At 39.1% G+C, this 14,664-nt stretch overlaps 1 protein-coding gene and 1 long non-coding RNA gene across 3 annotated transcripts; one reads left to right on the top strand and one right to left on the bottom strand.

The window, feature by feature from the left end:
* Window positions 1–411: 411 nt before the first annotated feature.
* On the bottom strand, window positions 412–8,124 carry LOC132210472 (uncharacterized). The gene is made up of 3 exons (XR_009446614.1): window positions 7,693–8,124; window positions 4,838–4,890; window positions 412–649 (listed from the first exon to the last, which is right to left on the bottom strand). It is a non-coding gene; the product is annotated as an uncharacterized LOC132210472 (long non-coding RNA).
* zgc:110540 (deoxynucleoside kinase) lies at window positions 7,418–13,958 on the top strand. 2 transcript variants are annotated; one of them, XM_048543147.2, is made up of 8 exons: window positions 7,418–7,772; window positions 8,065–8,413; window positions 9,350–9,465; window positions 10,227–10,420; window positions 11,005–11,152; window positions 11,258–11,373; window positions 11,532–11,631; window positions 13,218–13,958. In XM_048543147.2, exons 2-8 carry the CDS (start codon window positions 8,320–8,322, stop codon window positions 13,242–13,244), a joined length of 795 nt encoding a protein of 264 aa, XP_048399104.1. In that variant the 5' UTR covers window positions 7,418–7,772; window positions 8,065–8,319; the 3' UTR covers window positions 13,245–13,958. The 2 variants fall into 2 exon arrangements, with proteins under 2 accessions (XP_048399104.1, XP_059506674.1); XM_059650691.1 differs by having other exon boundaries at window positions 7,418–7,948.
* The last annotated feature ends 706 nt before the right edge of the window (window positions 13,959–14,664 follow it).

The following is a 14,664-nucleotide window of genomic DNA, read 5'->3' as shown; positions in this document are numbered from 1 at the left end:
ACGGCGCGTGTGCAGAGCTCATGGCCCTCTCTCTTCTCCTTCCTCCATTCCAATGTCAATTATATCATTTTCTTTTGAGACTTTTATTCATTACCAGGATGTGGGTACAAATACTGGAGACGATATTTTTGTGATTTTGAAATACAGACTACTTGGAATTAATTTCAAGGAAATGTATGATTTAGCAAGTTATGAATGAGACTATCTGGCAAACCACCCCGTCAGCTCTCTCCGTTGTTATTTCTTGCCTTGCAGTGAAGCAAAATGGAGAAACAAGATTCAGAATGCATGTAGAAATCATTTGTTTAATGGAAAGGATAACGCTGAGGTCTTTGTGCGAAGGTTTTTTCACAAATTATTTAATGATTTTGAACAAACATCAGTTCAGTTGCTAAACTAAAACATGCTAATTTCACATTGGGCCTCATTTGCCCCTCATCCATAGTTAGTGATCTTTGCTGGATCCCCATCACGTTGATTTTTAAATTTTCATAATTGTTTTCAAATTCCTTGATGATCTTGCCTTCCCTGCATCTATAATCGTCTCCAGTCACAACTCCAAGATGTATGCGTACTACGGAAATACCCTGGGCCTCTGATGACCACTCACCCATTCACACAGGCAAAATGGCCAGGGGTTTAAGGTCTGCTAATATAATTAAAATTAGAATTGAAATTGCATATATAGTACAACAATCAATAATATAAAAATTTGAAGCCAATCTCCCCACCATGTGAACTAGTGCTAGTTTTTTTTAATACTTTGGCCACTTATGTTGACAACCAGAGCTTTTTTGCTCCCTCGGAACTCAAGGCATATGTGTTTGCATTCTTCTGAGAAATTGATGCAGTCCAGAAGTGTTTTCATGCTATGCATCTCCAGCTGGTTGCTCTCATTTCTCAAAGCAGTGGTCACATGGAGAAAAGTCCTTTTAGGTGTGCTATGCAGCATATATAAAAGCTATATTTTTCATGCTCATGATATTTTTTTCCCTGCACTTTGTTGAAAAATTCCAGGTTTGCCTCCTCACTGGTCTAGCAACGCTTCCTCTATGGTGAGGATGTAACACTTCTCACAATGCTAAACTATTTCAAAGCACAAGAACTGCACACTTGAACACGGTTGCAAAATTGTTCAAAGGATTTGCATTGACTTATTTGGACAATCAACTGTGAAATCCGTTTTCATTTCTGTTACTAATATACTTTTGACTTTTTATAACCAATAATGGCTTAGTGACATTTTCAGACCAAATCTTGTTTTAATTATTTCAGTCTATCATTAGCAGTGAATGCAAAAAAAATGACTAAATCCTATTGTCTGGGTTCCTATTCAGATTGCTTGTAAGCTCATACACTGATCAAATTAGCCTCTAAAGCTTCAGTACAGTTCCTAAATAGTTGCAGTGCATTGCCGAGAAAGTAAGCCTCAGTCATTTCCTTGGCATCCCCTTGTTCCTGAAGTATCCTGATGCTATTTTGATCATATTTCCTCACCGAATACTGAATGTAGCTTGTCATAAGTCTCTAGCGTTTCAGTAACCTGTCAATAACACAGCAATAAAGGAAACCACCTGGACATGACATGCCTCAATAGACTGCACCCTTCCACTTGAAGTAAGTTACAGAAATCTCTCTACTGTGGTGTTCTGCATGTAGAAACAATATTGTGAGAATGATCTTTAGTTTCTTACAGTATACCTTGTTGCCCTACATAAAATGTGAGTGAAACAACTGGTTACAACAATGTCCTTTTGAGCACTTTTCAACTTTTGGTAACTACTATTATGCTTTCTGTCAGGAACAGGTGATTACATGAAAGATCAATGGAAGTGTGGATTTGGATAATAGCATGATTGCGACTTTTTTCTGTGGTTCCCTGTCTATCGTTATAAAAATTTAAATACTGAGCCTCCATCTCAAAACTATGATATCTGAAAACCAAACTTTGCTGTACCCTTGTTGCAGACATTAGTTGCCAAAGAGTAAAAAATGTCTTTTGCTTTCCGTAATCAAAGAACTTCTGGACAGAAATGTTGTGCTAGACCATTCATTTTCAACGTTTTTGGCTTTGTTTACCCATGCTGGCTATGGAGGAATCATGTATATTTCTTTCATCATTTTCTACACTGCAGACAATACCACTGTAAGACTGGCGGTGCCAAATCATGTAGGCTTTACAGAGTTCAACAGCAGTCACTTTATTATTTTACATCAACATAGGTGATTTAAGTGAAGGAACTTTGGGTGTTAGATTGTGTTTTCTGCAAAACATGATGATTCATGTTTTCCTTTCTGCAGTGACTAACATTGATATCATTTCAGCATAAATTGTGGATTGTATGATGTTCTTTCTGCTCTATGCTGTAAAACTGCATTTGACCATTCTGGATTGAACATCCTTCCCTTCGGCATTTCTAATTAATGAATGGTGGTGAAGAGGACAATAAGATAGTATCTTTCCTCATGGCACATTGTATGACATGAAAATAACTTCAAATGACCGGAAGTTGCTAAGACAATCACAGGCCTCATCACATAACATTGAGAGCAGCATCATAAGGATATAAAATGGGGGTGAAAAGTCTTTTTTTCAGGATGCTTGCCACTGTGGAAGTGATTTTATATCGTTGACATCAACATTAGCCATCAAAGCCAAAAGGTTGTCTTTCGGAACCACTGAGACTCTACTCTTGCGTAATTTGTTGAATTTAAGATCAAATATCTGAAATCAGCATTTTTGGCTGCCATTGGCAGTGGTTGACTGAATGAAGGATCTATCCCTCACAAGGCCAAAGGGTTACTCCAAACTTCAAATACTCAACCTATGTGCATCCTGTATTGGAATGTGGCAGGAGGCTAAAAACCGAACAGCCACCTTACCTCTTTAGCATAATTGATTTCAATATAGAAGATCTTCAGCTGCCAAGAACCTAAGATCTGGAATTTCTTCCCTAATCCTTTCCAACTCTCCATGTTTCCTTTCGTTCAAATTAATGTAGATGGTGAGAAAATATCTAGCAAGATAGTGAGATCCAGATTTATTGTGAATAATAATAGAACTAAGAGTGACACAAGGAAAATCTTTTTTGTGCAGCATGTGTTTAAGGACTGGAATGGACTAAAATAAAACAAACAACTGCAGATGCTAGAGATCTGAAAAAGAAACAGAAATTGCTGGCAAAACTCAGCAGGTCTGGCAGCATCACTGAAGAAAAAGCAGAGTTAACATTTTGAGTTTGGCGACTCTGACTTGGAGTTTTGATGAAGAATTACCAGAGTCAAAACGTTAACTCTGCTTTCTATATATATTGTTTTCATCAGTTTTACTATGGCATTCAACCACATGAGCAGACACAGTATAATAACAGCCTATACCGGAGAAAATCAGCTGCCACCAGCTGTTCTAAGGAAGGGTCAACGGACCCAAAACATTAATCTGATTTTTTCTTCACAGACGCTGCTAGACCTGCTGAGCTTTTCCAGCAACCTATGTTTTTGTGCCCACCAGCGCTGTTCGATGTCATTTCTTCCTTCCATGACAACATGGTAGGTAAAATCAGCTGTGATGGAGCAACATTGGAACCAGTTGAGATCTGCAATGTGATCTAACAACATTGTGATTGATTGTAAGATGTTGCAGCTGAAGTAGGCCATTTGGCCAATTGAGTCTGCTCTGCCATTCAATGATATCATGGCTGATTTGATAATCCTCAACTTGTTGCCAAAATCCACAAAAAAAATCATGCCACAAACTTTGCTTGCCAGGTGAATAAAATCTATGATTATATCTAAATTTATATATTTGTTTTGAAGTGTCACTTGCTTTGCCTTTGTTAGCCAGTTGGAGACTTCTAAAGATATTCCTTTACAAAATTAAATAGTTTCAGATGATGATAACCAGTAGATAATGAGGAAAAAATCCTTGAAAATTAGGAAAATGTACACGAGGAATGTTCCTTTTGAGACCTAATTTATCTCTGGTAATGGAAGTGATCAACATCAATATGCATGTACACAAAAGCTTTTACATGCAAAATATCTCATAGTAATAGTAATAATATAAGGAGCAGCACACAAAGTCCGCAGAGCATAATAGAAATGATTGTGATTTGGGCAAAAGAGCTAGAAGCAGATTAATGGAGGGTGGGTTCATACTGGGTCCATGAGCTCCAAAGACAAGGATTGAGGGGGCTTAAAGTTCTGCTGCTAGTTTTTTTGGCAGAAGGCAACAGAACAAAGCTTGATGCAATTGAAGACACTATAGCAAGTAATGTTGAAGTACCCATTGCAATCACTTCAAGATCAAAATGACTAAGTACAGGACAAGAACAAAAACAGAAGTTGCTGGAAAAACTCAGCGGGTCAAAAAGCAACTGTAAAGAAAGAACCAGAGTTAAGGTTTCAAGTTTGTGGCCATTCATTGTGACCAAGAAATATAAGAAGTTTAGCAAGAAAAGGAGGGGAGGGGTTATAGTCTTGTCGTCATGTGGCTAGAAACAGGCCATGTAAGTAGAAAAATTGGGAAATATGTGAGAGGGTGGAAGACATGAAAGATTAAATTACAAAAGAATTCATGAGATAAGGCCAAAGGAAGTGGTAATGGGATAAGAGAAGAAAAAAATGTTCTGTTTAAAAGAATTTGAAAACAGAAAATATTGGAATTGCTCAGCATTTCAGGCAGTGTCTGGGGAGTGAAAAACTTTGACTAAAACTTTAACTCTGTTGTTGAGCATTTCCAGCATTATCTGGTTTTATTTCAGATTTCCAGTGGCATGGTATATTACTTTTGTATTGGTGATTAATCAACCACCACTTCTCACCCAGAAATGCTCACCCTGAAGATCTTGTGTCCAATGGGATTTCCATTTGTTTTTCTCCCTGATTCACCTTCATTGAATTTAAGACAAATAGAAAGCAATCAGGTATTACCCAATACTTACTTTTACATCTCACTAAATCACAGAATGTTTACAGTGCAGAAAAGGGCCATTCGGCCCACCATGCCTGTATCCTAACTACTTGCTGTATGATTTTTTTTCTTCACATCTCCCTGGCTTGTTTGTACATCACTTCAAATTTATGCCTTTTTACAATTAGGAACAGTTTTTTTCCCAATGTACTCTATCCAACCTGTTCATGATTTTGAAAACCTCTATCAAATCTCTTTTCAGCTTCTTTTCACCAAGCAGGACCACTTCAATCTATCTTTTCCACTGAAGTTTCTCATTGCTGGAATCATTCTTGTAGTAAATCACTTCTGTACTCTCTCCAATGCATCCACATCTTTGCAATATTGTGTGCTCACAACTATACCCAATACTCCAGCTGAGGGGTAACAAGAGTCTTACGCAAATGTAATGTTACCTCCTTGCTTTTGAACTCTATACACATATTAATAAAGCTGAGGACAATGTAGGTTTTATTAACTGTTCTCTCTACCTGTCCAGCCAGCTTCAATAATCTATACATATATACACCCACCTCTGCATCCCATTTAGAATCGTGCCCCCATGTTATATTGTCTTTCAATGTCCTTCTAGCCAAAGTGTATCATTTTGCCTTTCTGCATAGTACCTCATTTGCTACCTATCTGCCCACTCTACCAACTTGACAACCTCATCAATTCCTGTAAGTTTCTTGTCAGCTGAAAACTTCAAAATTGTCCCCTACACATCAAGGTCCAGATCATTAATATACATCAGGAAGAGCAACGGTTCCAATACCAACCCCAGGGAAACCCCATTGCAAACCTTGCTTCAGCCTGAAAAAGATCCATTGACCATTACTCTCTGTTACCTATTGATCAGCCAGTTTGTATTCATGTTGTGACTGTCCCTTTATACCATGACCTATAAATTTCCTCATAAGTCTATTGTATGGCATTTTATCAAATGCTTTCTTGAAATCCAAGTATACCACATCAACAATGTTAACCTCATTGAATCTTTCTGTTACCTCTTCTAAAAAACTCCAGAAAATTAGTTGAACATGATTTCTGCTTTAGTTTTCCATGTTGACTTTCCTAATTCACTCACCTTTTGTCCATATGAGTACTACTTCTGTCTCAAATAATTGTTTGTAGAAGCATCCCGAATACCAAAATTATACTGACTGATCTGTAACGTGGTTTTACGACTGCGTACACCTTTGACATACTCAGTGCAACTTCCAGATAAAACTCCCACCATTTTTTTGGGTCCAACACAATTACGGATATCTCCAAGTTATTTATGTTCTTTGAGCTTTTGTTTAGGGTGCACCCTGAGATCTGTGCCTAATATCAGGTGTCATCAGATGAACACTTCTGATCTTTCTTGTCAGCAGCACTCATTATTTTAAAGCTGTCCTGGTCACAAGTCTCATTTCAACGCTCATTTCAACCCCCTTTCCTCATACATATGAAGGATTGCAAATCCAAGAAATCCTGGGTACCAACCTCCAGATCTCCCTTCACTTACCTCTGACACATCCCTGCTTCTATTCCTACTGCTTGCCCTGTAGACACAGTACCTTGAATGATCTGTTCTAAGCAAGTCTTCCCCTGTACCTGAGTGAATTTCAAAATTGGAATGATGCTGAACTCTTCCATCATCTCCAGTTCCATACCCACTTCAGTGGCGAACATCTCTCTCACACCGAGTCTTGAGTGAAACCTTTTAATCTGTCTCCAGTATTCTTTCCAACTAGATTCTTCCTTTTGGCCTTCTAGCCTCCCTTAGCTTTTCATCAGACTTCACCTGATGAAGGAACAGCACTCCGAAAGCTTGTGATTTTAAATTAACCTGTTGGACTATGACCTGATGTTGAGAGACTTCTAACTTTGTCCATCCCAGTCCAACACTGGCACCTCAACACCAGAATCTTTTTATTGATTGTGCCTGCATAGCTTCAACCACTTCAATTTACCCATTCCTCTCACTCACTCTAACCTGCCTCTTTCTGAACTTGCTGCATTCTGTTCTCTCAGATTGAACCTCAGTTTTGTTATCAAACCTATTAAAGGGGTGGTACTGTGGTTTTCTGGGAACTGATCTCTATCTCGCCAGAGGTTGAATGCCACACCTCCCAATGGCCTAAATGTGGATTTCACCACTTTCAATATCTCCCCATCCCAGGCCTCATCCTATGACCAACCCTCCTTCTCATTGACGCTTCCGGGACCTGACCCAACCTGTCCGTGTTCTTTCATTTCTCATTTTCTGAAAAAAAGGTTCTGACCTGAAACAGAGATAACAAAGTGTGGTGCTAGATGAACACAGCTGACCAAGCAACATTCCTGCTCCTCTGACGCTGCCTGGCCTGCTGTGTTCATCCACTTCTACACTGTGTTAGCTCAGACTCCAGCATCGGCAGGTCTTACTATCTCTCCAAACGATCCGCCCCACCCCCCTCACTGACAAATCCCCACCACGCCCTGCCTGCAATTGTAACTCAAATTTAGTTACAGTAGTTCTTTATGGAAAAAGACCAAACAGCGAGGGAACGGCTTTCCCTTTCCCCGCCCTATTTCAGAAGAAGGATCCCGACCCGAAACGTCAACTTCCCGCTCCTCTGATGCTGCCTGGCCTGCTTTGTTCCTCCAGCTCTACGCTGTGTTGTCTCTGATTACTTCCTTCTAGATTCCCCCTGGATCGAGATTCCATCTCCGAGCACCAAGCCATTGTTTCCAGGGATTGTCACGAACCTCACCTTCGGTGATCCTCCTTCCACAGCTTTCAACCTCCTACACTTTGTGCAATACTTCTCATGGACTATGTGACTCATATACGGTAGGAATTTCACATCAGTATTCTCCTAACCGGCAAGTACGTAGCGTTTTTCGACTGGGTCGTAAGGCATTCGATCGACCGCAACTGAAATGTATGGCAGAGACGGCAAATATTGCGCAAACTGAAATGGAAAAAAAAAATGCTGGCAAAACAGATTAAAAGGTTTCACTCAGGAGGTGATGCTGACAATACCCCGCGGTTGTAGCAGCTGATGCAGTAGTATCTTTAATCGTGTAAATTCACTATTCTTTGATGTGATATAGCTTCTTATTATCTGTGCTCCTTTAAAAAGGGACGCTTTTGTCCGGTCGTCCTAGTCGAAGTTACTGCGACAATATTGAGGTGCCCATTGTTCTAGGGAAGGAGTGGATTGGCTGCAATTAATGAATGAACGAACAGCGACGCTGCTCTTCTGCAGTGGGTTAGAGTTACGCCAGCAGAGAGGCGCGGCCAATACTTCCCGATACTACAAATACGAACCGAGCCCGCCACTTTCAAATATTTCTAGCGCTGCTTGCCAGAAGGTAGGAACTGTTCACACCAGACTATGGCTACGCCGCCAAAAAGAATGTGTGTCAGCCCCACTTTCGACGACAGCTTTGAAAAGAGGGTGAAGAAAATTTCAATTGAAGGAAATATTGGTAAGTAACGTAAGCAGTTTATACTGACTTTTCCCCCTTTTTAAAAATTGTGCAAGCTGGTCGGGAGGGTTCGGGGGCGAATTTGGCGCCAATATTTCTTGGCGGCCTTGGCGTTGAATTAATGGTCTTTGAAATAATGTTTCCTCTGTCCTGTGGTGTTAAAAGTAGGGCCAGGCGAGATGTTCTGGGCTGAGAATGTGGGATTTAGTGACACTTTTTGTTGCTTGTATCCTGGTAACCGGTTGCGCGGGAAAGCTTGTGTCAGTTAAGAGAATGGTTTTTCACTGTTTCCTGTCTCTTAGGCAGATTTAATACATCCCACCCCATTTTTAACTTTCGAATGGATATTTTGCAGTCTCGATGACTTTGTAGAACACTTGGCATTTCGCACAAAGAAAAATAACGATCCTCCCTTCCCCTTGCTGTTTGGTTTTTTACATGAGGAGCTACTGTAACTAAATTTGAGTTACAAATGCATTTTAAGATCTTATATTCTGTAATTTCTTTGTCCAGTTTCCTGCTTGAGTTAATTATATTAACCTTATCTGTAAGCTGTTAGGTATTAATGTTACAACTACACTCGCTCTTTCTTTCAATAGATTGTAAACAGTTTTTTCGACTTGAAATTTGCATTAGCGACAAAAATGGCTGAACTTTCAATTTTGGGATGAAGATGTATTGTAATTTCGGTTTAAATCAGTTGGTCAATTATCTTTCTCTTACAAACAGATATTCTGTAAAATACGATCCAGTGCTGATCCAGAAATAGGTTAAACTGCCAAACTTTTTGGAGTTAATGTGAATAAAGACTTATACTTCAATTAAAACATTCATGACTTGTTAGTGAGAAGAAATAAACATTTACAAATATTTGAGACAATGAGGTTCTACTCTTGTGAAAAGTTATCCCATTTTAACTTTCCTTGTTTTCAACAGCTGCGGGTAAATCCACTTTTGTTCACATGTTGGCAAAAGCCAGTGATGAATGGGAAGTTGTTCCTGAACCTATTGGCAAATGGTGCAATGTTCAAACAATGGATGATGAATTCCAGGTAATTAAATTTCACTTGTGCTAATATAGTGCTGTCTTTCAAATTTTGATTAGATACTGAGTTGGTATCTTTTATAGGAATTGTTCTCTATCATTTGAGGAAACACAGTTGCAGTTTTGTACAACAAAAATGAAGGAATTTGGCAACATCCTGGGCTCAGTTCTAACCTTGGGCAACTGTCTGTGTGGAATTTGCACGTTCTCTCCATGTCTGCCTGGGTTTTCTCCCACAGTTCAAAGATGTGTTGGTTAGGTGGACTGACAATGCTAAATTGCTCATAGCCTGCACATCCCTGGATACTATGTGGAAAAGCGGGGTTATGGGAATAGGGTAGGATATGGGTGGGATTCTCTTTGGGGTGTCGGTGTGGACTCAATGGCCAAATGGCCTGCTTCCACATTGTAGAGATTCTATGAATATCCCACAAAATGGCCACAGGTGATTTCAATCCCTGCTTTCAAAGTTTTTTTGTAAAATAGTTTCTTTTTTTTTCCAGTTAGGGACAAAACGAATACATTTTCAGTGTCTCATTGCAATCTTTTGATTTTTTTTTCGGCACTTAGTTTAATTGGTTAGGCTGCAAGCTCTTGCATTAGTCATTTCAATGCTTGCCTGAATACTGAAAAGAAAATGTATGGTTGAGAGATCATTGTTCAATCAGAGCTATTGGATTAGGCTTACTTTGAACTTGTGCTAAATAGATTTTGGTGACATTTCTCAACTTTGTCTGGTTTCTGACTCTCTTTTTATTTCCCTAAAAGGAACTTACAACATCACAGAAAAGTGGTGGCAATCTCCTCCAGATGCTCTATGACAAGCCAAGTAGATGGGCATATACATTCCAAACCTATGCTTGCCTGAGTAGGGTTCGGGCACAGCTTAAGCCACTGTGCTCCAAAATTCAAGAGGCTGAACATCCTGTACAGTTCTTTGAAAGATCACTGTACAGTGACAGGTGAGACAGATTTCTAATTTTATTCTGTGTAGATGATAAAATGACCCAAAAAATTCATTATCACTTAGACTTATTCTCAGGTGTATCTTGATGACTTGACTGTCATCACTGCCTTTGAACTGTAAGCTCCAGATTCAAGTTTCACTCTAAAATTTGGTGGACCAGAAAAATGCATTTCTTTACTGGCCAACTAGCTTGATTATCAAATTGTAACTTGTTGCAATAACAGATGAGATTCCTGGTCAGCTATGTGGCAGAGGAGTTCCCAACATCACTATCCTTCACTCCAAAACCCAATATGAACAGAAAATGTATTTTGCTAAAGCAATTGTGACTTTTTGTGTGGGCTAGTTAGCTTAATCGACTGGAATGCTGTGTGGATCACATTGAACTGCATGTGATGGCACCAATTTTTTTCATGTGGCATCTGCTTCCTTGGCCTCTCTATGATAGAGGTCATGGCGCTGTGGGTCAAACCTGCCTGAAGCAAGGAACTAAGAAATTGGTTCTGTTTTTGGTATCTAACAATTATTTGGACTGTTTTGATTCTGAATTATTTACTAGCTTTCTTTCTGTCCAAACAGGTATATATTTGCCTCAAATTTGTTTGAATCTGGTGATCTGAATGAAACAGAATGGGCGATTTACCAAGATTGGCATGGTTGGATACTAAATCAGTTTGGTGCTCAAATCGAGTTGGATGCCCTGATCTACCTTCGAGCAACCCCTGAAGTAAGTAGATAGGTGATTTCTTTGTTTTGGTGCTTTTCTGTTTGAAAGGCTACAGCAACTTCAACATTCCAATCGTGATAAAAATCTGTCCTTTGTCTTTGAAAGAAATGCATGGAGCGCCTCCATTTGAGAGGCAGGGAGGAAGAACAAGGAATTGAGTTGGAGTACCTAGAAAAGCTGCATTACAAACATGAATCTTGGCTTTATAACCGAACAATGAGGTATGTAGGACCCATTTGAACTTGAGGTTTTTGTCCTTTTTTGTAGGAAGTGATATTGCAATCTTAGTAGAATGTAGATTGTGTCTTACTTTAACTTTACTGTTTTTTTTCTATACCCCAACTTCTTCAAAAAATAAAACCACTATAATTTCTTTCAGGCTTGACTTTGAATACTTGAAGGACATTCCTATTTTAGTGCTTGATGTTAATGAAGATTTTAAAGATGATAAAATCAAACAAGAGGACATTTTAGACAAGGTATTTTTTATTTATTGTTAAACTTGTTTCACAGCCTCAATGAAGAATGGCCATGGGTACCCCATGTAACCAAGTTTTATGCCTGTCTCTTGGTATAGTAAATGCAACATTCCTTGCACCAGTCCTATTCTGGGCACCTACCACAACTTTGTCTGGTTGTATTGATGATATCATCGGTGCTGCTTCCCTCTCTCATCTGGAATTAGAAAAGTTCATTTTTTTTTTCTCTCTCACTTCCAATTTCCACCCTGCCCTCACTTTCACATGGTCTATTTCTGACTCCTTCCTTGACATTTGTTTCCATTTCTGGGGATAGGCTAGCCACTAATATCCACTATAAATGCACCATCTCCCAGACTACCTGGCCGATACATACTTGCACCTGGCTTCCTGTAAAGACTCTGTTCTATTCTCTCAGTTCCTCCGTCTCTGCTCCATATGTTCTGATCAGGCCAACTTCATTTAAGGGAGGCTGCAAAATGTCCACCTTCCACCACCAAGGATTCCCCAGCACCATTGGCGACAAAGCCTTCAAACCAAGCCCAACCCATCTGCAGCACCTCTGCTCTCATCCCTTCTTTTCCCTCCTGCAACAGTGATAGGGTTCCCCTTGACCCTACTACCATCCCACCAGCATCCACATCCAGAAGATCACCTGCTGCCACGTCTGCCACCAACAGGCACACATTCTCCTCCCTTGTCCACCTTCCACAGGGAACGTTCTCTCCAGGATACTGTGGTCCACTCTTCCTTCACCCCCAGGGCACGTTCCCCTGCACCTGTCAATTTACCTCCTCCCTCCCCAGTACCCAAGAGCTCAAACATTGTGCACTTTACCTGCACTTCCCAGAATCTAGTCTACTGCATTTGCTATTCATTCTCCCAGCCAGATTGTTCCAACTCCTTTGTCTATGCAACTGATCTCTCTTTGGGCTCTATCCCCACCTTCTGCATATAAACCAACATTTTTCTAGTTACCATCAGCTCTTGGAAGGTTCACCAAACCTGAAATGTTGGCCATGGCTTTTCTTCAGATGCTGCCAGACCTGCTGAGCTTTTCCAGCAACTTCTGTTTTTGTTTCTGAAGCTTGGCTAATTGGATAAAATAGTTCAGCTATGGAGTTGTCCCAGCAATATGCTACCTAACCAAACAGAGGGGAAATTTTGAGGTATTCTAATAAATATTTAGTCAGAATATATCTTTAAGATGTAAGATTTTTGAGTTATGATTTGGAGGTGCTGGTGTTGGACTGGGGTGGACAAGGTCAGAAATTGCACGATGCCAGGTTATAATCCAACAGTTTTAGTTAAAAACACAAGTGGTGGGCCTTGCAAATATTTTCACATGTTTGAGTTCTTTTCATGTGACTTGCTTTTAACCATCTGTTGTTTTTAATTTAATCAGGTTTTCTGAATGCTGTAAATTTTTTGTTTATTTCCTACAACTGATTTGCTTCAGTATTTTAAAAATTAACTTTTAAATCCTGCAACTTAATTTTGTTAATCCAGTGATAACTGATTCTTAACAATTAAATAGGACACCTATAGCAAGTAATATCACTTGTGACATTACTTCTTGTTCACAGGTGAAGACGTTCCTGCAGACGTTGTAATACAACAAGACTACAAACCTTAACTAGGCATTGCACTGACTTTTTAAATATTTATCAAAGTTTTAATCCTTGGATGGATGATATGAGGAACTTAAATAGTTACTAGTTCAGCAATCAGGTCTGTAATCTTGCATGGACCCGTCGATTGTACTTCTGCCTAATTTGTTTTCCTGCATCCAAACAGTCGTGACGGTCTGTCTTCTTCTAAACGTGCTGCTAATCTCAACAACTTCTGGAATAACCTGGTTAAGAATGTAATAAGATGGTCTTACATGAAGCATAGTCTAGTGTGCTATGATGTTCTTGATTAATGTATTAATAAATGAATGTTACAGTATTGTTGATATAAATGACAATAACAGTAAACTGAAGAGAATGTACTAATCTGGTTGAATTCCTTACATATGCCATCAGATCTGATGCAGGCTTGTAATATTAATTCATCAGTACCCTGCAGTATATTGCCACTATTTTATCTGTTTCTGCTTCTGTCAAAATGCTCTCCAGATAAAATTACATATTTTACAAGTTGCACTTGCAATTCTGTACACTTTTTTTGCAGCTTGGAATTTTTTCTTCTTTTTCCGCTTCCAACCATTGCATTTTACACACCCTTTTCAAGGTTAGACTCTTATAGGAGTAATTCTGTAAATAGATGTGAATTATAGATTTTTATTAACTTTAAGTTGAGCCTTTTGGTGATGTATCAGTTTAGTTTTAATATAAAATTCAAATGAATTGGATTTGTCTTCATCTCCATTATTGTACATGTTCTGGTTTTTAAAAAGAATAAAATTATAAATCTGGTTCTGGTCTTTATAACATGATCTCAGATTTGGGAGAAGGGACATAAGGTGTTACTGGTTGTGCATGCCTCATTTTTTTCTTTTTAAAGTCATTACTAAAATCCAGCTCTTCAATTTTTAAAAGTATTTCTGGAATTTGATGGAAATAGATATGGGTGAAGACAAACAATCCATTGAGCATGCTCTGCTATTCAATTTAAGATTTCCTACCCTCATAGAGAAGGAATAGCCTCAATTCCACATGGCACTCCACCTGCTCCTTGTCCACATGTCTACATGTGTTTGCAGTTAGGAGCCCTTCTCGTATTAAGCTTGTGGCACCGTCTTGAATGCCTTTTGAAAATTTAATTATATTGTTACATCTACCCATTCCTCTTTTTAACTACCAATGAGTACTTCCTTTCATAAATCCATACAGCACTTGTTAGAATTATTACCCTCTTCTGAGTGACTCTATTATTGAGTTCCTGATGACTGTACACAGCAGTAGCTCCTCCTTACTCCTTTCAAGTGGGTGAGAATAGGTTGAGCTTGCTAATGTGCGATTTGCAATAATTTGAATAAGTGGCAAGATTCTCTAAGTCTTGGTATTTTGAGGGAGGTATTTAAGATGA

Source organism: Stegostoma tigrinum, chromosome 13, assembly GCF_030684315.1.
Source record: "Stegostoma tigrinum isolate sSteTig4 chromosome 13, sSteTig4.hap1, whole genome shotgun sequence".
Lineage (NCBI taxonomy): Eukaryota > Metazoa > Chordata > Chondrichthyes > Orectolobiformes > Stegostomatidae > Stegostoma > Stegostoma tigrinum.
Note: the sequence above shows the minus strand (reverse complement) of the source record. Positions and strands in the feature narration are given on the sequence as shown.